At 43.4% G+C, this 26907-nt stretch overlaps 1 protein-coding gene across 2 annotated transcripts; it reads left to right on the top strand.

Moving 5' to 3' along the window:
• The first annotated feature begins 699 nt into the window (after positions 1-699).
• Positions 700-24989, top strand: DPYSL4 (dihydropyrimidinase like 4). 2 transcript variants are annotated; one of them, XM_075257687.1, is made up of 14 exons: positions 700-1098; positions 6573-6661; positions 7561-7745; positions 9410-9574; positions 10223-10284; positions 10370-10450; positions 10745-10813; positions 10889-11009; positions 13047-13203; positions 15767-15908; positions 16297-16467; positions 18544-18723; positions 22271-22442; positions 24633-24989. In XM_075257687.1, exons 1-14 carry the CDS (start codon positions 757-759, stop codon positions 24722-24724), a joined length of 2028 nt encoding a protein of 675 aa, XP_075113788.1. In that variant the 5' UTR covers positions 700-756; the 3' UTR covers positions 24725-24989. The 2 variants fall into 2 exon arrangements, with proteins under 2 accessions (XP_075113788.1, XP_075113789.1); XM_075257688.1 differs by lacking the exon at positions 700-1098 and adding an exon at positions 2273-2588.
• The last annotated feature ends 1918 nt before the right edge of the window (positions 24990-26907 follow it).

The following is a 26907-nucleotide window of genomic DNA, read 5'->3' on the forward strand; positions in this document are numbered from 1 at the left end:
CCATCTCCTATCTATTTATCTATCTATCTCCTATCTATCTATCTATCTAGTAGAAAAAAATGCAGAAGCAGCACAGCATACAAACCGGGTGCAAAGCCAAACTGGAAGGTGGCTAAACTTCAACTTTATATAGAAAATGGAAAAAATGGCAGCACTCCAATATTTAGAAAAAGTGTGGGTTTATTCCAAGCAGCGACGTTTCGGTTCTTATCTGAACTTGAGAAAGGTTCAGATAAGAACCGAAACGTCGCTGCTTGGAATAAACCCACACTTTTTCTAAATATTGGAGTGCTGCCATTTTTTCCATTTTCTATCTATCTATCTATCTCCTATCTATCTATATCCTATTTATCTATCTATCTATCTATCTATCTATCTATCTATCTATCTATCTATCATGTTTCTCTATTATCTATGTAGCTCATGTATATCTATATTTCTATTTTTTCCTGCATACCTGCCTCTATAGTACACCCCTCCATGTATCTAGCTGCCTGCTGTATATACCTATAGTTTTCTATAGTTCTCTCCTTGTGTATAGATAATATGTATAGATAATCCAGCCTGTGCACTTTGTGTATTTCAGCACCACACCCCTTGGACAGCACACAGTCTCACAAGTAGCTGCCATCTGGGGTATAACCTCAGGGGGTTATGTGACACGTCCTAGACACTGTCCCTTCCTCAAATTGAGCCTGGCAGAGCAAGAAGAGCCTTCACTTTGGATTATCCAGCAGAGTCTCACATCCAGGAGCCATGGCAGAGAGGAGCAGGGCAGACAAGGTGGATGGAGATGTGCCCAGTTACTTCTCTAAGCTGGGGTCTGGCAGCCCCAAGCCCAGGCAGAAGTATGGGGGCATGTTCTGCAACGTGGAGGGGGCATTTGAGAATAAAACCATTAACTTTGATTCCTTAAGTGTTGGGAAGAAAAGTGTCCACAGGAAGGTGGAGGAGGCCGGCGGTAATGGCAGCTGCGATGGGCTCAGTGAGTCCGGGAGTGAGGGCAGCATGGAGGGGCAGGGGGCAGCTGAGGAGGTGGACGGCCTGAGACATGGCAAGGAACAGTGGGAGGAATCCCCTGCAAGTACCCAGGAGATGGTGAGGAACTGTATACTATATACTGCACCCAGTATCTGCTGCCTATGTATACCACATCTTCTCTTATACATGCTTATATACTGTGTGTAATACTTCTAAAGGATCTACAGTATATCTATCTATTTCATATGTATCCTAACTATCTATGTATATAACTAACTATATATCTATTTATCCATCATCTATCTCATATAGTCCATCGATATATTTATCTAATATCTATCTATCTATCTATCTATCTATCTATCTATCTATCTATCTATCTATCATATATATTTCTTCCTTCTTTTTATCATTCCTCATATCTATCACCTATTTATCACCTATATATATAAATCTATATATAATGTATTTACATATCTATTTATCTATAAATCTATCTACTCTCTACATTTCTTATATATATTTCTTCCATATCTTATCTATATCATTCTCTATACCTTATCTTCTGTTATCTAATGGTTGTCTTATGATATGTGCAACTATTTATGCAACTATCTGTTTAATATACTAATAATTGTGTGTGTAGATTGAGATAGATAGATACTGTAAATAGATAGATAGTTAATACTATCTATCTATCTATCTATCTATCTATCTATCTATCTATCTATCTTCTATCTATCTATCTATCTCCTATCTATCTATCTATCTATCTATCTATCTATCTATCTATCTATCTATCTCCTATCTATCTATCTCCTATCTATCTATCTCCTATCTATCTATCTATCTATCTATCTATCTATCTATCTATCTTCTATCTATCTATCTATCTATCTCCTATCTATCTATCTATCTATCTCCTATCTATCTATCTATCTATCTATCTATCTATCTATCTATCTATCTATGTATCTATCTCCTATCTATCTATCTATCTATCTATCTATCTATCTATTTCAATATACAACTCCTATAAGTTCAGGAATGTCTCACTGACAGTGAATGGATGACTTTCCCCGGGTCGGGACTATTAAAGTATTATCTTATTATATCTTTGGTGTTTTGCCGCCATTGTGCACTGAGGATAGCCCTGACTAACACATTAACACATTCACTGCCAGGCTGAAGCATTGCACACAGCAGTGAGATGGTTAAAGCTGCCTCCGCTGTGCACTTGCTGTGTGTGTGCTGTGGGCGCTCGGGGGCGCTGTGGTGCCAGGTTCATCCTCATCCTCCTCATCCGGCAGAGACTTGTCTTTTGTTTGCCCTCTGGTGGGGGAGGTGGGCTGGCTTCAGGCCCTAGGAGAGGCCCCTGGCTGGAGCTTGCAGGATGAGGCTGCCATTGTAGTCCAGGATTCGCTGCATGCATTGCAGGGGGAGCCACAGAGCCTAGCACAACAAAAAGCGCAGGGACACATCCCCCACCCCATCTGACTGCAAGCCAAGCAGCACAATACACAGGAGCGCAGCCCTGCATCGGGGACCCCTCATCTGCTGGCATCAGGATGTCTTACCAAGGAAAGAAGAACATCCCTAGGATTACTGTAAGATGGGAGGAGGGGGCAGGTGTAAGGATCCATGGCAGAGCTCACATAAGACAGCCATGAGATCAGGAGACTCACTGGAATTAGGCCCTTTAAGACGAGCAGGACTCACCGTGACCCCCAGCATCAGTGCGGGGTCAGCAGCAGGGGTGTGCATGCTATATATAGGGGAGGGGGGGCAGAGCGTCATCCTCTGCATACAGATATATAGTAACGCTCAGTATATAGGTCGTATCCCTGGTTGTTGTGGTCACTGCTTGCAGGATACCCTATGGTCCATAGTATAGCTGACCACCCGTCCCCTCCCCATTGATCGCACATTACCATCACTAATGAGGAAGGATTGAATCTGGGTCAGTCGTCTCCTGGCCATGAATCCACAGAAATCTCTTCTGCTTTATTATCGGAATATTTGGCAATGATGTCACTAAATAATATGCAGACAATATGCGAGGACTCCGGCCTGATAGCCCAGGGCTAGGGACGTGATAGGAAACCATGGACCCTATAGTGTAGGGGATACAGGGACGAGATAGGAAGCCATGGACCCTATAGTGTAGAGGATACAGGGACGAGATAGGAAGCCATGGACCCTATAGTGTAGAGGATACAGAGACGAGATAGGAAGCCATGGACCCTATAGTGTAGGGGATACAGGGGCGAGATAGGAGGCCATGGACCCTATAGTGTAGGGGATACAGGGACGAGATAGGAAGCCATGGACCCTATAGTGTAGAGGATACAGGGACGAGATAGGAAGCCATGGACCCTATAGTGTAGAGGATACAGAGACGAGATAGGAAGCCATGGACCCTATAGTGTAGGGGATACAGGGGCGAGATAGGAGGCCATGGACCCTATAGTGTAGAGGATACAGGGACGAGATAGGAAGCCATGGACCCTATAGTGTAGGGGATACAGAGACGAGATAGGAAGCCATGGACCCTATAGTGTAGAGGATACAGAGACGAGATAGGAAGCCATGGACCCTATAGTGTAGAGGATACAGAGACGAGATAGGAAGCCATGGACCCTATAGTGTAGAGGATACAGAGACGAGATAGGAAGCCATGGACCCTATAGTGTAGGGGATACAGGGGCGAGATAGGAGGCCATGGACCCTATAGTGTAGAGGATACAGGGATGGTGAAGAATCTGTCTCCATTACCAGGGCAGGGGATGGTTGTTTACCCCCTGTATAGCTGCTATATTGCTGGTATCTGTTATTGATGTATAATATAATGTACTGTATGCTGTATATAAGAACCTCACATCAATGTATCTCAGTGTGTTATGGGCCGGGGTAGCTGAAGACTTAGCTCAGATTTCTCCTTTGATGGTGAAGACATTGTATTAAGTTACAGTAAAGATGTAATGATGTGGGTGTGTATACAATAACGCGCTGTCTCTCCTTCTAGATAGATATGTTTATATGAAGTTATAGATGGATTCCATCACATCACATAAATATAGAAGGATAAATACCTAGATATGTGATTGATAGATAGATAGATAGATAGATAGATAGAACATCACACATCTATCTACCTATCTATCCATCTACCACATATCTATTATTTATCATTCCAATCTATTTTGCTACATATCTATCTAGTCTATAATATTTCTATTGGATATATATAATGTGTTTGACTATCTGTCTATCACATATCTATTATCTATCATTTCTATCTTTCTGTCCATATCTGTTGATTAAATATCGTGTTGACATTTCTATCAGATTTTTATCACATATCTATCTACAGAAAGATAGTCAGATAGATATATAGAAAGAGTAACAGCTAGGTATGTAGAAAGACAGATGAAGAATTTCTATACTTATCTCTGTATTGTCTATCTATCTATCTATCTATCTATCTATCTATCTCCTATCTATCTATCTATCTATCTATCTATCTATCTATCTATCTATCGAACTATTGTTCCATCAGATATTTATGACCTATCTATCTATCTATTGCAAGATAGATACAGAGATAGACAGACAGACAGACCTGGGACTGCAGCCTTAATATGTGTTTAATCTAATTTACATTTATTAACCCCTACTAAGGCGTATTCCACTCCCAGTACATACCACCATACAGACGGCTCCTATCCACAGTGACCTGTATCTGCTGAATTAGTCATTATGACATCATAGGTTTGCCAGATACAAAGATGTATTAGATAACACTCTCTGCAAATGTGCCTTTCACTCCACCACAGGGAATTGTGGGTATGGAGACCCCTGGAGACCCTTCTGTAATTCCCACTATCGCACTCCTTGCTATCATCACTGCAATTTTTTTTTATTTATCTAAATGAATTTAGCAAATATTCCAAGGTCATTGGATGCAAATAACATCAGTAAGAAGCTGATATAGATAAATATTACTTAATCCAAGAAAAGCTTCTGGTTATAATATTGAATATACTGTAGGTATATGATACAGGGGTACATTCGATCCTCATAATGCCTAAGGCAGTCTACACTATAGGACCTTATAATATGACAATATGATGTGCATGAAGCTTGTATGGCCCCAGACTGGCTCCTTAAGGTTCCTTAACACGGACCCATAGACACTCTGTGCACCATATTATATCCTAAACTTAGTTCCCATACCTAATTGTCATAGGTTTGTCATAGGAATCTGTATAGTCGCATGGAGGTAGAGTATGGGCACCATATTACGTGTCTATACAAAACAGCTCAGTACATTGAATGGGTTCACCCACTCTATCAACCTCTCCCTTGTGCATAGGATTGGTCCAACCCCTGGAACATCCAATGTTTATAAGAATGGTGGGGATCTGATTGTTGGGACTCCCAATGCTTTATAACCTGGGCTTAGCTGGTGAAGACCCATTGAAATGAATGGAGCAGAGTCTGTCGCCCATCACTCCATTTAGACATGGGTGCATAGGACCCTAGTTTTTGTGATCAGTAGGGGTCCCAGCAGTTGCATCCATGCTAATCTGTAATGGATCCCCTATGCATGTTGATTTTGTGGGCAAACCCGTTTAATGGAAACCTGACATATTGAATATGTTGTCCAATGTAGCAGCATGGTATAGAGCAGGAGGAGCAGATTGAGTATAACCTGTATTGTTTACATGTTAATTCCTAATTTAGGTGAAAGTAGGTGGTCCGGTAGACATGACCATGCCCTGTTCATATACATATGGAATAGAAGTTGCTTTTCTTAGCATCAAAATTGCACTTGCATGCTGGAAAGGTTCGTTGACTATGTCAGTAACCTTTCGAACAGCTGAATATAAGGGGTTAAGAGGGTTGTCCAGGATAACCCATTTTTGGTAAGGAGGTTGGAGAAAGTAAAAAAAAAAATAAAAAAAAGATACTCACCTGTCCCTGGTGCTCCAGTGTCTCTCACCACGGTCTGGTCCTTCTGTTTTGGGGTCTTGTTTTAGGCCCCGCCACAAATGACTGCTAAGGAAAGGACTTGGGACGTCATGGGTGACATATGCGTATGACATCCCAGTTCCTTTACTTAGGTTGCTGGTGCACTGGGGACAGGTAAGTTTATGTTTTTTAATTTTTTTTACTTCCCCACAATTGTGGTGGTGGTCTCTGATAAACAAGCAGGCTCATCCTAGGGATATTTACTTTTGGCCACTTATCTACCTTGAAGGAAACAACTTGGTCTTCCTGGAAATTTATCCTACATGTCTTTTTCCATATCTTTATTGACAGTTTAGTAATCTAAGCTCAGTACTTTGGGTAGAGAGAATAAAGCCCCCTCTTCTGTACATGATGTTCCTCAGTGTAGAATCGCTCATCATCTCCGGCCCTGATGATTGTCTATTGTCTATAACTTACTGATATGCGATGCTAAATATACCTGGACGGGGGTTTACTGTCCTGTGAATTTTCCCTACCGAACTGTGTTTGTCTTCCACTTCTGTATAAATGATGGACATGAAAACCTCACATAAATATGTGTCTTCTCTCTGCTGCAGAGCGACAGACTTCTCATCAAAGGAGGGAAGATAGTAAATGACGACCAGTCGTTCTGTGCAGACATATACGTCGAAGATGGCTTAATAAAGTAAGATAAGGCTCATCATTATGTGATAAAATGTATTTTAAAGAAGACCATTCACCATTTCCACCAACTCTATTACTTTACATCTTTTAATAGTCACCGATCCACTGATTCTGGCACAGTTGGAATTTTTTCTCTAGCCCCCACCATTCCCGAGCAATCGGTGTTGCTAGTTTCCACATCCAATATACTAACTAGGCTCTCTTTTCTCAGGTGGGCGGTCCTTGGCTGCAGCAGGTAGTCTAGGACCGCCCACTTGAGTATATAACCTAGATAGCATACTGGGTGCTGAAACTAATCTGACCTTTTCTCAGGAATGGTAGGGGCTAGAGAAAAAATTAAAGCTGCGCTGGAATCAGTAGAGCGCCATCTAATTAAGGATGTAAAGATCCGGAGGTGGTGAAGGATTCCCTTTAAGTAAAATATAATAACACTAGTGGGCACTATTTAAGGGGGTATGTCAGCCAAAAGCATTTATAGCCTCTCCACTAGAGAAATGGTAGATCGATGAGTGTTCACCCTCTTGGACCAACTACCTATACAGTTGATGCTTGGCAGTTTCTGTCAGTGGAGCCACTTGGTATATGCATGACCACTGCTCCATTTCAAATCTGCCGCTCCATTCAGACTACTCCTAGCCACAGTTTTGCAGATGGAGTAAGCAGAGTACTGGATTCCCCTGTCTAGTAGTTGGTAGAAGTGCCAGAAATTGAACCCCAATGGATCTATCAGTTGATCTATCTTGGTTGTCCTGATCTTGTCTTATGGAGAACTGGAAGCAGAAGAAAGTTTTATTCGTTCCATTAACTTCATCCTAAATCGTGTTCTTTGATGGCTGATCTTTTCAGTTTGCTTTAATGCAACTTATAGACTTTTATTTAGTTGTTACTTGTTCTTCATAGACAAATTGGAGAAAATCTGATTGTCCCTGGTGGAGTGAAGACCATTGACGCTCATGGATTGCTGGTTATTCCTGGAGGAATAGATGTCCATACTAGGCTACAGATGCCCGTCATGGGAATGACAAGTGCTGATGACTTCTTCCAAGGAACTAAAGCGGCGCTGTCGGGAGGCACTACAATGATAAGTGAGTACAGAGATGAAACTTGTGTGGTGACCATTATCTGTGGGATCTTGAATCTATATGCTTCACTGGTCTTAGCACTAGGTAAGCCTGGCCAGATGTCGAGGCTTGCTAGGCTTTGGGTCATGGTGGTCTAGGCAGGGACTCTACAGAAGGTCCTCATACACACTGAATGTTGAATGTATAGTAACCTCTCAACATTCAACATGAATGAAGTTGGGGAAAGGAGGGTCAGGCATGTTAAATTGTTATGCCCCGTGCTTATGTTCCCTTATATTCCCACTCCATGTTCAACCTCACCGCAGTCAGGCTCAATGTGGGCAGGACCAGTGGTGGTCGGTGCTCTCATTCACTTCAATGAGAGTGTTGGAGATGGGCTTTCCTTGGCACTCCCATTGAAGTAAATGGGAACACCAACCACCACCAGTCCCATCTACATAGAACCTGGCTGTTAGGTTGAACATGGTCCTGTTGAGTTTATTTCATAGGACCTCCCCTTTAAGCTGTTGCCTGCTCAGCTATTTTCAGTGAATGGGTAGACCCATGCCTGTATAGCCCCTCTCCCTTCAGGGGATGACCAGGAGAAGGAGAAGCCACATTGTGGACACTATCCCCCAAAAAAGAACAATGGGGGATATTTCTGAAGACTGGTGTATTCAGTGCAAGTCTTCATATCTCCTGCGAACGCCTCCTCATAAATCAGGCGCCTCCTCTGGTGAGGCCATGTGCTTGCATTGAAATCTACGCTAGTTCATAGCTGACCTAAATCTTAGGCACGTTTTGAAGGTGAGCTAAAAGAGAAAAAAGTTGCAATTTTTTTGAGCAAAAACCAGTCTTGTCCCAAAAAACTACAAGTCTTCAGAAAACTGGTGTACAATGCGTGATAAATGTTCACCCCGTGTATATACATAGTGGCCCACTCGGTCTATAGTTGCCATCGCAACTGTGGCTGCTATAAGGCCCAGTAACAGGACTGGTGTTACCATTGTAGTCGCCTACCATAGCTATTCCCACTCCATGTTCTGCATGCTCTGACATTTATGTGTTACAGTACATGTTTTCCTAGATGATGTCATGAATTCAGCTCTGTACTATATATCCCATATACCTTTCCACTTGCTTGCTTCTAGCCCCATAGAAGTCAATGGAGTGCCGGTCGTGCAAACATACATTGACAATGAGGCTTTAGTAGGACTTTCGGCCTCCCCGTCCTTCTGATCACTTAGGCATATGGCCATCGGGCACCCATTGATCGGACACTTATCCTGTTCACCGTCCTATGGATAGGGGATAAGTGTCCATATCAGCACAACCCCTTTAATTCTGTCTGTCTCAATATCCCTACACACTACGTGGATGCCTGCCCAGTACACCACCTTGCACCCAGTACACCACCTTGCACCCAGTACACCACCTTGCACCCACTACACTTGGGATCTCCCTCTATAACCCACCCCCATGGTTCTCCTCCAATTTTCTGACTGCTCATGCGCATTGTGCTTTGTACAAACCATGTATGGCCACAAATGAAGTCCATATGAATCTGCACTATAAGCCATTATAACAATGGGGCACCATAGTCTCTCCTATAAACAGTGAATTTATGTGAAATAACGTATAAAAATACCGCAATCCCGTGACTAAGATGTATCTGCGTATTATTCTAGTTGACCATGTCTTTCCTGACGTTGGAATGAGCTTAGTTTCTGCTTACGACCAATGGAGAGAATGGGCTGATGGGAAAGTCTGCTGCGACTACTCACTACATGTGGACATCACGCACTGGCACGAGAGTCTAAAGGAGGAGATGGAGGCGCTAGTGAAGGACAAGGGTGAGTATGGAAGCCTGGTATCGGAGAGTGAATCTTAGACCTATACCTGACCTAGTATTGGATGGTTGACAACTCCCATCACTCATAGAATAATTGCAATTTCCAGACTATTTCCACCATAGATGGAATATCCACAAGATGAGATATGGGATAGAAAGTTGCTCAGCCGAGCCTACACTCAGGATGACACGGGATCTGCATTGAAGACTATGGGGGTTACAGAAATTGGTTAATCTGTAACGTCCATTGACTTCAAGGGAGGCATCCATGGCACATAGCAATCTCTAGATTTGGCTGCTATCCATTTCGCCTTTCAAAACAGGAGTCAGTGATCCCTATTGTCCCAGTACATGGTGGTCCCCGGGTTGGCGCTGATGGTCCCAAATGTTCTCTGCCCTTATGCTTTTATTTACAATTTATAATCTGTTGTCAGTAGTGGATGTAATAATGGTTCAGTGGTGTTCTCTCTACAGGTATTATCTTCTAGTGTGATATAAATAAGGTGACTGCCTCAAGGATTTAGCAAGTGTCCGTCTATTATTAGGCTTAGTGGCCTCAAGAAAATTGCAGGATTTTAAAAACATCATCCAAAATTCTTTAAAAACATGTTTAAAACTTTGGTAATTGTTGTGTTCTCTCCTTGTGAAGGTGTGAACTCCTTCCTTGTGTACATGGCGTACAAGGATAAATACCAGTGCTCGGACGCTCAGGTACAATACAATGTACCTTTACCATAGCAATATAGGGTTACGTATTTTCTGTGTAGGGTAATTGTAATATTTGTTCTGGTTACAGATGTATGAGATCTTCAGCATTATCCGTGATCTAGGAGCCGTAGCACAGGTTCACGCCGAGAATGGCGACATTATTGAAGAGGTAATGTAATCCGTGGAGATCTAAGCTTGGAACGCCTGGTATCATTTATAGGGTGGCTGTAGAGGCACAAGCAGGGGAATCAGGGTTCCATAGGAGTATTGGGTAAGACTACATTGACATCTACATCCACGTTTTCATTTGGAGCCTCCAGCACAGATTCAAGTCCCCCATTTGTGTAATCCCGTCAGTCTGACCCCCACTATTTAGAAACATACCCCTTGGTATGGATAGGGAAAAAGTTACATTTGTGGCACAACTTTCTTATATATATCTTGTAATTCGTATACACCATAGGAACAAAAGCGACTGCTAGAATTGGGCATCATTGGACCAGAAGGCCATGTCCTCAGCCACTCGGAGGAGGTAAGGAACGTCTTCCTCACCTGTAGACTTTGTCACAAGATATAGTTGTAGGTGACATGAATCCTATTCCTCCAGGTGGAGGCGGAGGCAGCATACCGTGCAATAACCATAGCAAAGCAAGCCAACTGCCCCCTGTACATCACCAAAGTCATGAGCAGAGGAGCCGCCGACGTGATCGCTCAAGCAAGGCGGAAAGGTAAGAAAAATTCCCATAGACATATTATTATGGACTATTTTCCGTGTTCGTTGGAGCAGAAAATCTCATTTTCTTGCCAGTGTAGAAATAATTATTCATACGAGTTTCTGGAAAGTGTTCAAGAGTTGGTTGTCACTAGAAATATAAGATTACCTTTTCTTCATCCCCGGCTTATGGAGAAGTTGAGGTAGGGCACATAACAGTATTGCAACCCAGTACAAGGGGTGCGGAAAAATAGTACAATTGAGTGAAGGCTCTTGGACCATGTTGGCCTTCTCTAGACTGAATACAAGAGGAGATACAGTTGGGTTTGAAGGCATACAAGTTCTGTACAGTATACTGCAGTATAGTTGCCCTTAGATGTTGCAGCTGGTCTTGTAGAACCTGAAGATGGTGTCCAGGTGGTTCAATAAATGCTCAATTGGTCATAAATCTTGCCACTGGCCAGACCAAGGAAGTGTTCTCATCTGGCAGTGACCTTCCTCCGAAACTCATGCTGTATATGGGCGAGCATTATCCTGCTGAGAAACGCCAGGTGTCAGTCCTGCCATGAGAGGCGACACATGTGGCCAAGTCTACATGGCACTGAGCTGTTACTGACCTCGCATCGTGACAAGGGGTGACTGAATGGGATATGTGATGGCTACCCAGATTGTCCCACCAACAATTGGGACAGTGAGTCGCTCTACAGAAAAGACATTATAGAAGCCTCACCACAAGGTCTCCATACTCAAACCCAACTCTTGTTGGATCTCAAACAGAACCTGGATTCATTGCTAAAGATGATACCATTCTAGTCCAGATTTCTCATCCATGACACAACTGCAACAAAGGCAATGGTGGCTGGCTATCAACAGCAGGACACGTAATGGGGGTCATGACACCAAATTTCCTTGTTGCACGCTGGGAAATGCTGGGAAATGGTCCATGCCGAGACAGTAGTGTGTAATGAAGACACCCCCTTTGTCTGGATGGTGGACAAAGAATCTTATGCTTGCCGGTGGATCAAACAGTCTTCTCTACTGGGAGTCTACCTGGGCCGACCGAAGCCTGTTCGCCACGTGTTTAAACAGACTGTGTCCTCCTAGGTCCTCCAAAGCATCAATTTCTTTTTTGCAACTTCTTCCAACTTTGGTTAATATAAGAGGGTGGGCTTTATAAACCAGACAACATAGTGTAAAGTAAAACCTGAACATTTTCAGGCGACTGCCCACAATTACCTCAATATAATTGGAGATATCAGATACCAAATAATATCCCAAAACCTAATATCTCATATCTGACTTTTCTACTTCCTCTCAGTAATAGTAGAACAAAAGGGATCTCAATATTGTTGCAGAATTAGAGAAATTAGGTCATTTCTTGAGGAAGCTATAATGAATTCCCTGGCATGGCGCTGCTCTATCCTTAGGCTATCCTGCATTATACAAGGACTACATTGTCACCGAGCAGGGAGGATTGTGTTATTCTATATCAGGGTAGTCATTCGCTTCATGATGCATGTCGTATATTAGTATTGTGTGATCGTACCATGATGAAATCTTTCAATCTTGTTTCATGTTGCTCCGGTCTAGATGACAACTGATGGGTTTGTGTAGTGAAGATAGATGCCAGGGGATGGCTATATTCTACTGTGTGTAATCCAGGGCTGCTGGCAATAGTTTATCCAGATCACATCATTATTTTTACCACTTGGGTATCCACGAGGTCATTGGGGTCCTTCATGTCCCAGAGTCCAAGTGTGACTATTACCCCTGGACCCCCTATAGCAATGCTCCTGCTAGTAATCTGTGACAATTCAGTATTTACTATTCTTTATTAAAATTGATAAAATTTCGGAGCCAGAATGGAAACTTATGCCAGGTAGGAACTGGTGTAGGTTTCCATTCTAACACATGCCAGGAACAGTAAATCGAGGCTGTGGCAGGGACGTTCGGAAGAAAACAGGGGTAATTTTTTAGCAAATAGCCCTAATCTACAGTAGGTATGGTTTATTTTTGTTCAGTAGGATGCTGATGGTGTTTTTTGGTCTTATAGGTACGGTGGTATATGGAGAGACAATAACAGCAGGTTTAGGCACCGATGGCTCCCACTACTGGAGCAAAAACTGGGCAAAAGCTGCAGCTTTCGTCACTTCACCGCCTATTAGTCCTGACCCCACCACTGCAGAGTATCTCAGCTCTTTACTATCCTGGTATGTAAAAGTCACTTGTGAGTCTATAATCTGTTCTCCATGTTTTATCATTGAGCAATGATATATTAGGAAGGAATTGACAAATCTGACCTAGGGTGGATCTGGTGGTGTCTTCACAAAGAAGAGATCTTTTGGAGACATTTCTCTTGGTCCCATGCATGTTCCAGTCTGCCTTTTATTAGTCATATGCAACAGAAAATTGTAGTTTTTTGCCTATATTAATCTGGCCATAGACCTTCACTAGCTGTTTTCGAAAGTTTGTTTGACTGCTATTGCTCTTGACAGCCCCATACATATGGCGAGATGAGTGTGCATTATGGAGAGGAGTGTAAGTTCCTAATCTTCCTAATCTTGCTTATTCCCAACATCATCTATCGCAGGAGATTCATGACACCCCATATACATTGGCTGAGTATGGAGAAACTAGTAGGTTCACTGATATTAATCCATATAACCCAACTTTCAGAAGAGAGACACAAAATCTACATGGCAAATTTAAGCATCATCCACTATGCCTCCAACTCTACCCATGGCCCCTTTGGCCCTGGCCATTCCCTTTGTTCCCCCACACAGTATAATGCTTCTTTAGTGACCCAAACATGGTATCATGCCCCCTTGTGGCTCCCACACAGTATAATGTCGCCCTTGTAGCCCCTCAGAATAATGCCTCCTTCATTGTGGTCCCTCACAGTATAATGCACCTCAATGTGGCCCCACAATATATTCTTCCACTCATTGTGGCCTCCATAGTATAAATAATGCCCCCGTTGTGGCCACCATGGTATATATAATGCCCTCTCCTTGTGGTTACACACATTAAAATACCCACAAAAATAGAAATACTCACCCCACCTTGTTCCCCCAAAGTCCAGGGAAGGGGAAAATAGGTGCGATGCCAGGAGCAGAAACAGAGGCACTGTACACAACTCCATCTCTGTCCTCCAGACACCCCGGCCATACTTCCTACCCCCAAGACAGTGAGACAGTGCCTGAAATATAGGACTGTCCTGCTGAATCTGCCATAGTTGGGAGGTTAATGTGTGACCCCATGCATATACATTAACACCAGTGCATAACTGTCTCTGGCCATTAGATTTTCATGTGCTGTATTACTGCGCCTCTAATATAATATATGCTAATGAACCCTTTAAACAGACTAGCAAGCGTGCATATATTACAGAAAAGCCTGTGCAAATGTATAGCCAACCTGATAGAGACATCAGCAGATATACTTAGCCCGGAGCCTTGTCTATGTGCTGATCTGAAGGTATTACATGGTAAAGACTGAATGCCTGTGGTGGGGATATAGCTTACAGATGGATGGCGACAGCTCTACCGCAGGTTCTCTATATAGATATACTACAAAGGAGCGCAATACTTACAAGACAAAGGCCGCATTCATACAACCGAAGCCAAAAGGTCTCTCCTGTGTAAGTGGTATTTGTGTCCCCGGTGGGAGAATTCACTTCAATAGAGACTGTTTCATCTCCATGGTAGTAGAATTCAGACTATGTTGGGGAATATGATAGTCCTAATAGTCTCTACTGGTAACCTCAACAATTTTACTAAAGTGTGCCCCAGTCTCATGGAAAATAAGATGCCGATGAGCTGTTGCTCATACATACACAAACGGCCAAGGCTGCATGTCATTGTGAGTATTGAGAGGAATATCTGTCAGCCCTCCTGATCTGAGTGAAGGCTGTAGTATCAAGTAGCAACCACCTGCAGGAGGAGGTGCTGTGGAGCGCTGAAGGGTGAAGGACTGCCCTTAGAGCAGCCCTGGATTATAAATTTGATTTTAAAGTCATGCTTAGACTAAGAATATATACATACCGTATTCTTAAACCTCCGGGAATCCTACCTACTGAAAAGTGAAAAGGCTAACATAATCCCTTTAAGAAACCTGACTAACTGTATTTAAAAAGGACTTTTCACCATCTCCAACAAGTCCAGCTCTTGGCATTATTTAATAGCTGCTGCTCCACTGATTCTGGCACAGTTGGAATTTCTTCTTTAGCCCCCACCATTCCTGAGCTATGAGTGCTGTTAGCTTTGGTGCTTGATAGGCTATTGAGTCTCTGTACTGTCAGGAGGGCAGTGTCAGGCAAGAGCAGACAAGGGGGTGGGATTCTGCCTCTGATTGGAGCTCTGAATCACACCCCCTGCCTGACACCACCCTTGTTGGGGCTAGAGAGGAACTTCCAACTGTGCAGGAATCAGTAGAGCAGCAGCTATACACATAAGCTAAGACATTGAATTGCATCTTTGTGTTAGACATTGAAAATACTGCTGTGGAGATCATAAGAAGAAGGTAAAAAAGTGTCCACTGTGCATATCAGGTTCAGAATTTGGGGTCTACCCCAACCCTGCCAGGAATCTCAACTTAAAACTTTTTAAAAAGTTACAAAAATTCATCTTCTACTCTGATTGTTTATTGTACGCAGCACCATTCATTTGTGTAAAACATGATAAATCCCATTGTTTAGTAGAATTGCTATAGAATGTCTCTGACCTGATACAATGTAGAAGTAGAGTCCAATGACTGATACTTGTCTCCCTACAGTACAGACCTTCAGGTAACCGGCAGCGCACACTGCACCTTCACCACAGCGCAGAAAGCCGTAGGGAAGGATAACTTCACACTAATCCCCGAGGGAACGAATGGAATAGAAGAAAGAATGTCAATTATATGGGAGAAATGTGTGGTAAGAATAGAAGAAGCTTTCATGCGTCCTTCAGTAGGTTCCATATTTCCTCTTCCTTAGTCATACAGGGACTGGGCACTTTCTACATCTGAGCTTACAGACAAGGTCCTACAACCAGTCTGAGTTCACTGGATATGTTGTAAATTAGCTCCCCCTAGTGCTGACTGAAGGTAGTCACAATATTATCATTGAATTGTTTGACTATACAATGAATGAAAATAGAGCTCCAGCCCCCTATACAAATGTATATAAGTAACACAATAACACCCCCACTGTTTTGTTATGGGGGAGGAATGACAAAAAAATGAAAGGGTGAATAAAGTGTAAGGGGTTACGTAAAGGCTCCTATTAGACTGATTTATACTTCCAGATTTCATCCTAATTTTAGACTCCGGGCAAGATGGATGAGAATGAATTTGTTGCCGTGACCAGCACAAATGCAGCCAAGATTTTCAACTTATATCCTCGGAAGGGAAGGATTGCCATCGGCTCAGACGCTGACCTAGTTATCTGGAATCCCAAAACTGTCAAAATCATTTCAGCCAAGACTCACAACCTGGTAAGTGGCAGTTTTCTATATCTGTCTGTTATGTGGCATTACAACTCACAACTGAGCCCAGGATAGTTCCATATGTGTACTATATGTGTAGTATATGGGGACAGGGACTGTACAAGGTCAGGATAGGAGTCTGTACTACGTGTGTCCATTCTCTATGGGAGTGCTGGAGCTGGTCACTATACTCCGTTATCTCTGGTGCTCCCATAGAGGATGAATGGAACGGCAGGGCACATACTCCATCAGGAAGGGAGAAGCATTGCCCTCTTCTCGGAATTGATCCCCCACTGATCATGATGTTATCCCCTATGCTAACAAGGGCTACTCAGGGAAGCCATGTTTGTGATTCTTAGTGATCCCAAAGTCACGACCTCTAGCAATAAGACACTTTACGAGGGGGACCCAAAAGTTTCCAGAATGAGGCTGCCGCGCACGCAGTTTTCGTAGTACGCGAGTCAGTGTGCCAAGCAGTGTTGATGGAAGGTTTCGTCTACCCGCAGTGAATTTTCTTGCAAGAGCTGTTTTGTCCAGCCGTTGTTTTTCTTCATGGAGAAGTTTTATGAGCAGCGCGCGGCTGTGAAGTTTTGCTTTCTGCTCGGGAAAAAAGCATCGGAAACCATACAAATGTTGAAGACCGCTTACAAGGATGGCGCTATGTGCCAAGCTCAAGTTTACTCCTGGTTCACCCGCTTTAAAAATGGTGAAATGTCAATTGATGATCAACCGCGTTCTGGATGTCTGTCAACTTCCCGAACGGATGAAAGTGTCCAAAAAATCAACGAGCTCTTGTGTGAAGATAGACGGCGAACCATTGAGATACTCAAAGGGTTGTCAGGAGTGAGTTGGAGCTCGATTCAGCGCATTTTATTGGAGGATTTGGGCATGTCACCGGTGGCTGCAAAGTTTGTGCCGCGGCTCTTGACTGATCAACAGAAAGAGCGTCGCATCGAATCATGCCGTGCCATAAAAGAACATGCCGAAACCGACCCAGAATTTTTTTCTAAAATTATTACGGGAGATGAGTCTTGGTGCTATGCTTACGACCTGGAAACCAAACAACAATCAAGCCACTGGAAGACGCCCTGCGCCAAAAAGGCTCGTCAAGTGAAGTCCAATGTGAAGACAATGGTCATTTGTTTTTTCGATGCAAAAGGGATTGTGCACTCAGAATTCGTTCCAACAGGTCCAACCGTCAAGCAGGTTTTCTACTTGGGGGTTCTCAAGAAGTTGCGCAACAGTGTGCGGCGAAAAGGTCCGAAATGTGTCAGTCTGGTGATTGGTTTTTCCACCACGACAATGGCCCAGCCCACACCTCCATCTCGGTGACCACCTTCATGGCAAGAAACGGCATGGCTGTCTTGCCCCACCCACCCTATTCACCCGATATGGCTCCCAGTGACTTTTTTTATTCCCACGAATAAAGAGGAACCTCAAGGGGAAGCGTTTCGCCGACGTGGAGGAGGTGAAGAGGAAAACGACAGAGGCGCTTGGACACATCAAAGTAGATGAGTTTAAAAAATATTTTGAACAATGGCAGACGAGATTTGACAAGTGTATTGCCGCTAAAGGAGAGGACTTTGATGGAGATTGAAGGAATTTTGTACACACTTCAAAAACAACTTTTCTGGAAACTTTTGGGTACCCCCTCGTATTCCTATTCCATGGATTGAGTGATGTGTTTGGCACAATTCCAGATATACGTACATTACAAACTCATGTCTGAAAAGGCCATGTATCATCTGATTGGTGCTGTCAACCTGAACATCTTGTTCTTTTGTTTATCAAAATCTGTTAAGCTATTCCAAAGATATAAGCCCTTTCACTGCTGATACATATTATTATGTACTAGCAAAGTAACACTGTGGTTTGTCTGGGGATGGGGGTCTTTGTATCATGTGATGTTACCACCAACTTGCCTTGTAGACCCTAATTTGCATTAACATTAAAAAGGCTTATAACGTTGGAATAGCTGAACAGAGTTGTAGAAACTAAACCCCAAAAGACTCAGCCAATGTCATTGTGATTTTCAGAGCTGGTGACAGGTGAAAGGACACATTCAGATATTGTTTATTCCATCAGGCTGTGGAGCTGAATATATTCGAAGGGATGGAGTGTCATGGCGCGCCAGAGCTGGTTATAAGTCAAGGACGAATCGTGCTGGAGAATGAAACGCTCCTTGTGAGCCAAGGATCCGGACGCTTCATTCCCAGGAAAACCTTCCCTGATTTTGTATACAAGAGGATCAAAGCCAGGAACAGGGTGAGTGAAATACGGGTTATTATGTGTCCAAATCATATAGACACTGAGGGGTTCTCAGAATGGGGATTCATTACATACCCATTCACATGAGGCTACAAATTTGGGTCCAGGTCGAGTTCTTGAACCCTGTATGGGGTCAGTCACACCAAATGTGCCCAAGTGGTTGTAAGTAAATGTAAGGAAACGCACCTTATCAGTAGGTACAATGTAATAACGACATCGTCTGCACAGACCTGCAGAAATAGGGAGTGTATACCGCATCCTCTTTATACTACCGCCTACATGATGAATTGGATGTGATAGGTACAACCGCCCCGCAGCTCTACTAGTCTCCTTATATCACTATGAATTAACATTACTTTCAGAGACAGGAACATTGAATGCCTCTCCCCTTAAAGTCACAGTCGCCATTAGCAGCTTGTACATGTGGCAATAGCCTAAGGGACACCGGGCGCCGACATCCTGACATCACGCCATACCTCTGCAGCTCGGGTTACAGATTCATTTCGGGTTGAATACGTTTAGATAGAACAGAATTGAAATTATTATAGTGTATAATGGGTGGAGGCCCAAAGAAACCTTGGGCCCCCTCACAGTGACTCGGTCTGACGTAATGTGCCCCAGGTCACCGCCAAGGCCTGTGATTGAACCCCTTGGCATGCCAAGCATCACAATGTCACAAGGAGGGCGCTGTGCTGTGAAAAGTTAAGGGAAGGATATAAATGTTTTTCTATTTTTTTTTTTCCAACTCCCCTTGGTCTTCACCTATTATACTCGATCTACCTATGATAATAATTTACCGCAATACAGATCATTGCCGCCATTTTAGTTCGTCCGAGAGAAATCCCCAATTGTTTGGTTTTCTTAAAAACCAAACAATTTCGAATATTTAGGTCGAACCTGGCTTATGACTAATTGGTTTGTCCATCTCAAACCACAAGGCAGGTTACTCCCTCTAGTGGTGTGTGCTGATATGACATTTATAATATCTTCGCATTCCTCCCAACTTTTGAAGAACCAACAGAGGGACAAAATGTGCGGTGCGTGTAGCGCTGCGGCAAATTTAGCCCCACCCACTTTGTGTTGACTCCGCCCGTTCTCATTAATTTTTCATATGCCCGCACACAGTATAATCCTCCTACAGTCACCCGTAAATTATATATCCCCCTCTATCTCTCCCCCAGTTTCATATACACCTTTCATCTGCCCCCAGTTTCATGTCCCTCCATCTCTGCCCCCAGATCCATGTCCCCCCATCTCTGCCCCCAGATTCATGTCCCTCCATCTCTGCCCCCAGATTCATGTCCCCCCATCTCTGCCCCCAGATTCATGTCCCCCCATCTCTGCCCCCAGATTCATGTCCCCCCATCTCTGCCCCCAGATTCATGTCCCCCCATCTCTGTCTCCAGATTCATGTCCCCCCATCTCTGCCCCCAGATTCATGCCCCCCCATCTCTGCCCCGAGATTCATGTCCCTCCATCTCTGCCCCGAGATTCATGTCCCTCCATCTCTGCCCCCAGATTCATGTCCCTCCATCTCTGCCCCCAGATTCATGTCCCTCCATCTCTGCCCCCAGATTCATGTCCTCCCATCTCTGCCACCAGATTCATGTCCTCTCCTTCTCTTCCCCCAGATTCATGTCCCCCCATCTCTGCCCCCAGATTCATGTCCCCCCATCTCTGCCCCCAGATTCATGTCCGCCCATCTCTGCCCCCAGATTCATGTCCTCCCATCTCTGCCCCCAGATTCATGTCCCTCCATCTCTGCCCCCAGATCCATGTCCACTCCATCTCTGCCCCAGATCCATGTCCTCCCATCTCTGCCCCCAGATCCATGTCCTCCCATCTCTGCCCCCAGATCCATGTCCTCCCATCTCTGCCCCCAGATCCATGTCCTCCCATCTCTGCCCCCAGATTCATGTCCCCCCATCTCTGCCCCCAGATTCATGTCCCCCCATCTCTGCCCCCAGATCCATGTCCTCCCATCTCTGCCCCCAGATCCATGTCCTCCCATCTCTGCCCCCAGATCCATGTCCTCCCATCTCTGCCCCCAGATTCATGTCCTCCCATCTCTGCCCCAGATTCATTTCCCCCCATCTCTGCCCCCAGATTCATGTCCCCCCATCTCTGCCCCCAGATTCATGTCCCCCCATCTCTTCCCCCAGATTCATGTCCCTCCATCTCTGCCCCCAGATCCATGTCCTCCTATCTCTGCCCCCAGATTCATGTCCCCCCATCTCTGCCCCCAGATTCATGTCCCCCCATCTCTGCCCCCAGATTCATGTCCCCCCATCTCTGCCCCCAGATTCATGTCCCCCATCTCTGCCCCCAGATTCATGTCCCTCCATCTCTGCCCCCAGATCCATGTCCTCCCATCTCTGCCCCCAGATTCATGTCCCCACATCTCTGCCCCCAGTGTCATGCCGTCCTCTCTTTCATCTGCCCCCAGTTTCACTTTCCACCTCAGAGTACACATTACACTTACCTTCTCCTCGCTCCCCTGCCGCTCTCTCCGCGCCTCTCTCTCTTGCACATAGTTGTAGGCGCAATGTGACGTCATCACATCGTGTCTACACAGCCAGTAGCCGGCGTGCAGCGGCGAAGCAAGGAGCTGAGCTGTGACAACTCCTTGCTTTAGCCGTGTATGTGTTCAACTCAGGACGCAGATCTGAGTTGAAATCGGGACATACCTCCCTCCAACCGGGACCGCGGGACACGTCACCGAAATCGTGAATGTCCCGTGGAAATCGGGACGGTTGGGAGGTATGTCTTAGTACAACCCCTTTAAGGCTGGGATGCAGAGACATTAAGACATTACTGTGGCCCTTAAAGGGATATTCCAGTATTCCGCGGCTGGATGCCTACAGTATGTGCACTGTTGCTCTGTTCATCTCTCGAAGAGGCGTGAAGTGCTATATCCAGTATCGCCATAGGATTGAATGTAGCAGTAAGCAGCGCCCACTAGTGGCCTGGCCACCACCAATCGGCAAGGAGATAACTTGTAATTACTTAATAACCCCTCTAACCTGAGATTTTCGGTCAACTACTATGTTGGTGAAAATTTTGGATTTTCAGTAACAGAAATCTCTGAGCATTGCCAAGGGGTTCATGTGCTTCTTACTTTGTATATAAGAAGATCACTTACATTAGATTCCCCTTTAAGAAATCCTACATGATGTACAACGCAGAAGACACATTGCTATATAAAGCGCCGGCTTCTTCCTGAGATTTGTCCCTTTGGGGGTGAGATGAGAGCGTGTTGAGGATAAGTATTTCAAAGCGTTCCGGCGCACATTCTACCCATTTTTTTGCATTTCTGTTGAGTTCTGAAGCGAGATAGAATTAGGTTAGTTCATTTACGCTGTAATTATTACGTATTCGCAGACGCTCCTGGGGGATTAGATCGCTATATCGGTATCCTGGAGGGTAACTCAGCCCAGTGCTCCACTTATTAATGCCATGAAATTACCTTCCTGCTCAGAAACAGAATCAGTTCTGTCGCTAGAAATTAAGAAATTTAGTAAGAATTTAGCTTTTTCTGTTGCAGATGGCAGAGGTTCGGGGGGTCCCCAGGGGTTTGTACGATGGGCCTGTTCATGAGGTCACAGTAACCGCAAAAACAGCAGCGCCCACGCCAACCTCAAGGATAGCAGCCTGTCCAGGAAAAGTCCAGATGGCGCCGGTCCGGAACCTGCATCAGTCGGGATTCAGTTTGTCCGGTGAGTTTCTTTAAACAAGGCAGCCTACAACTATGGAGCAGGAGAGGCAATAATAATGTCTGCAAGGCTACGATTGGGTGCCCCTGCCATTACCAAGGGGGTGCAACTGGTCATGATGGCCTGAGTACCCCAAATCTGCACAGGATGTGTATACAGTATTGTATGTGCACTATATGATACTATACAGTATATTACCACAGGAGATGGTCAGCCATAGAAGGTTCAGCACAGGACACCAACTAACCTAAGACATGCCTGGTTTTGAGGTCCAAGAGTCTCTTATAGGGGAAGTTGCCAGTTTTAGCAAATAAATGTTTTCTAGATCCCTGCCTGCTGTCATTCATTGGGTTAATTCTAGTGGATAGAAATCAGTCCATAGTCATGTAACATACAGTTCATGGTCATATGATATGCAGTCTATGGTCATGTAACATACAGTCCATGGTCATGTGATAAACAGTCCATGGTCAAGTGATATGCAGTCTATGGTCACGTGATATACAGTCCATGGTCATGTGATAAACAGTCCATGGTCAAGTGATATGCAGTCTATGGTCATGTAACATACAGTCCATGGTCATGTGATATGCAGTCTATGGTCATGTGATATGCAGTCTATGGTCACGTAACATACAGTCCATGGTCATGTGATATGCAGTCTATGGTCATGTGATATGCAGTCTATGGTCATCTTATATACAGTCCATGGTCATGTGATGAACACACAGGTTCACAGCTCAGTAATCTGAACTTTGTCTTGTAATGGTCTGTGCACCTGTGTTTCCAACACATGACCATGCAACTTTATATCACATGACTATGGACTGATCTTTATCCACTAGAAGTAACAGAATGAATGACAGCAAGCAGAGATCTAGAAAACCATGCGGAATTGAAACAGAAAGTATATTGGAAAATTGTACAACTTTTTATTAGACGAACAATACTAAGTATTTAATGCCACTGCAAAGCCTTTTAAAGAAGATATGTCGTGTCTTCTAACATGAAGCTGGAAAGCTGGCAGTTATGATCGGCTTTGCTGGTATGTGCTCCGGTGCAGAGATGTCAGTGCTGTTAGTTTTGGTACTGATATCCGTGCATTGTCAGAAAGAGAGACCTTACAGCTCAGCATCATCACTAGGTGGTGAGGAGCGCCCCCTGTAGTACAAGGCTATGAAAGTGTACATCAGGAGGGGCAACCGATGATAATGCTGAGCTGAAAGGTCGGCCCCTATCACAGAGCAATTATATTGGTGCCATAACTAATAGCACCAATATCTCTGCAATTGGGGCACGTACCAGCAAAGCTGACTAGCAGCATATAACACAGCTGGTGTCAGAGGGCATGAAAGGTCCTCCCTAATATTGTTTGCATCACAATACGGTGTTGCATGTCTCCACACAAATTTTCAGTCTTTCCAGATGCCCTCATGCGGTGCCTTGGTCATTGTGCTCGCCACAGTGCTTGACACTAACCTGTGCAGTGTGTAGATCCAGGGTCGTACAGGGTCCAGGGCTAGGGGGCCAGGGGCAAGTTACATGGTGTTGTGGGTCACAGGAAAGATGGGGCCCTGCGCACATCTATGGATTGAGGAGGCTAAGTGGGTAGATAGGAAGATAGATAGATAGATAGATAGATAGATAGATAGATAGATAGATAGATAGGAGATATTAGATAGATAGATAGATAGATAGATAGATAGATAGATAGATAGATAGATAGATAGGAGATATTAGATAGATAGATATGAGATAGATAGATAGATAGATAGATAGATAGATAGATAGATAGATAGATAGATAGATAGATAGATAGGAGATATTAGATAGATAGATAGATAGATAGATAGATAGATAGATAGGAGATATTAGATAGATAGATAGATAGATAGATAGATAGATAGATAGATAGATAGATAGGAGATATTAGATAGATAGATAGATAGATAGATAGATAGATAGATAGATAGATAGATAGGAGATATTAGATAGATAGATAGATAGATAGATAGATAGATAGATAGATAGATAGATAGGAGATATTAGATAGATAGATAGATAGATAGATAGATAGATAGATAGATAGATAGATAGGAGATATTAGATAGATAGATAGATAGATAGATAGATAGATAGATAGATAGATAGATAGATATGTAAATTTCTAAAAATGTCACCATTCTCTTGCAGGATCTCAAACAGATGATCATATACCAAGACGCACAACACAAAAAATTGTAGCACCCCCTGGTGGTCGTTCTAATATTACGTCACTTTCATAGTACCTCACAGGTGTCCCTACAGTTTTCAGCGTTGTGTAACTGCGGAGGAGAAATCACAAGATTCAGCATGACAATTTTGTGAAAGTGAAAAAAAAGAGAATATCTTGAAACAAAAGTTCCCTTCTGATTGTCACCCACGGCTGTGTAGGAAGTCTACAGGGGAGTCATTTATACCTATAGAGGGCGCTACACACTGTATTGTTATACTAGCTGTGATATAGTGATGTCAATGAGACATTTAAAGAGGACGTGTCGCAACTCCTGACCTGACTATTTACTAAAACAGGTCTGAAATCTGACCGGGCCTCTTTAAAGTCTACAGACACCGCAGGCGGCCATTATATGAGCTGAGACAGGACGTATGAGAATCTAGTGTATTGTCTTAAGAAAATTCATTTCACTACAAGATAATTGCATTCTTATTTTATGTTACCGGTTACTCGTTATCGTCATCCTAAGCCTATAAGGTACAATGAATCCATAGACTTCGTTGTGATGACTTCTATCTCCGCTCGTACAATGGCTGCCTCCAACTTTTTTTTAGTACGATATCCCTTTAAGTAATTGCACTGACTTATGATGTCATAAGGACAAATATTGCCAAGAAGAACGTATGGTATTGTAATAGCTAGAAGATAAGAGAATAATTCAGGTTTACAACATTCCAAGTATCCAACTAGTCAACGGCTTGTACAGTGTTATATTGTAACCAAAGTTCAGTTCTGGAAAGTAACAGGCTCTGTTCACACTTACAATGTTATTTGCGTCAGATCTGGCACTGCGTCATGGCTTACGCTGCCAACGGAAACCACAGTGTGTGTGAACAGAGCCCTAAGGATGTTCCCCATATAACTCAGCTATAGAACATATAGTTATCTCTATACCTTACCTGCATGTGTCTAACCCCGTACCCCAAAAAACTACTAAATGACCTGAAATATACATATATAGATGAGCTATTTTCTTTATTTTGTGATAACCCTTGGAGATACCCAGAAATGCGGATTGTTAAACATCCCGAAAACACTTACAAATCTTGGCGGATTGGTAAAAATAAGTAATAAACAAAAGAACTCATGATACGCTTTGATAACATGTCAGTAAGGGTCAGTAGAAGGTAAGAGATGGGGTGACCACCTCTACATAGAGTCTGTTAAAGGGAATGTGTCAGCAAATATTACTTTTATTATTTTTAAACTTTTTATTAATTTTTTTTTTTGTTTTTACGTCATTTTATAAACATATTTTAATATTCTACAGAATTTTTGTGTATTTTTATTAAATTTTTCCTATCTGTTTAAAAAAAAAAAAAAAAAAAACTGCAATTTTCACTCTGGCCACTAAGCCTAATCATAGAACAGCATGTGTCAATTCTATAGGGATTTTCTTTTTTAAACAAGAAGATAACACCTTTATAGATAACCTATTGCCTCCACTACTGACAATAGATGATGTCACAGCTCCCTGAACAGAACGTCTCCCATAGACCACAGTCAGATCCAGACCATAGCCATGACTGTGCTGTAAAGCCTATCACTAAACGCTGTAAACAGAGCAGAGATGTTCAGGCAAGATGGCCAAAGCTGTAATAACGTACAGAAAATAAAATTTTAAAAAGATTACAATTAAAAAATTAAAACAGATTACAAAAATTGGATACACTTCACTACGTGGTTTTAATAATAATAAATAAATTGGTGACACATTCCTTTTAAAGGGGTTGGCCAACAAGTGACCTTTATCAACAGGATCGGTCATGGTCCAACGATCCTGAGAACAGGAGTCCGGTTGAGCCACGTGCCCGACTCTTTCAGTCTTTGGGATCATTGGGAATAGCAAAGGGGTAGTGCCAATCCCGGACAAACCCCCAATGTGACCCACAGACATGTCCTAAACGTCTACCAACATTTCCGTAGGTACCTATTGGCCCCATTGCCAGGCCGGAGTGGGATGAGCTGATGGAGAAGAACTTACTTTGAAAAACTTTTTGTCAATTTTGTAAGAACCAACCATTTTTGATCCGTCGTAGGAGATCCGTATCTTTTTTAGTAGGTCTATTATAATAAGAATCCTCAGTGCTCTATTTTTTCTATATGTTGAAGGACAGAGACAGTATAAATTTCATTACGAAGCAAAAAATGCTAAAAACAAAAAAGTTTCACAAGTCATTGTGATCGTTGGTA

Source organism: Leptodactylus fuscus, chromosome 10 (genome assembly GCF_031893055.1).
Source record: "Leptodactylus fuscus isolate aLepFus1 chromosome 10, aLepFus1.hap2, whole genome shotgun sequence".
Classification (NCBI taxonomy): domain Eukaryota; kingdom Metazoa; phylum Chordata; class Amphibia; order Anura; family Leptodactylidae; genus Leptodactylus; species Leptodactylus fuscus.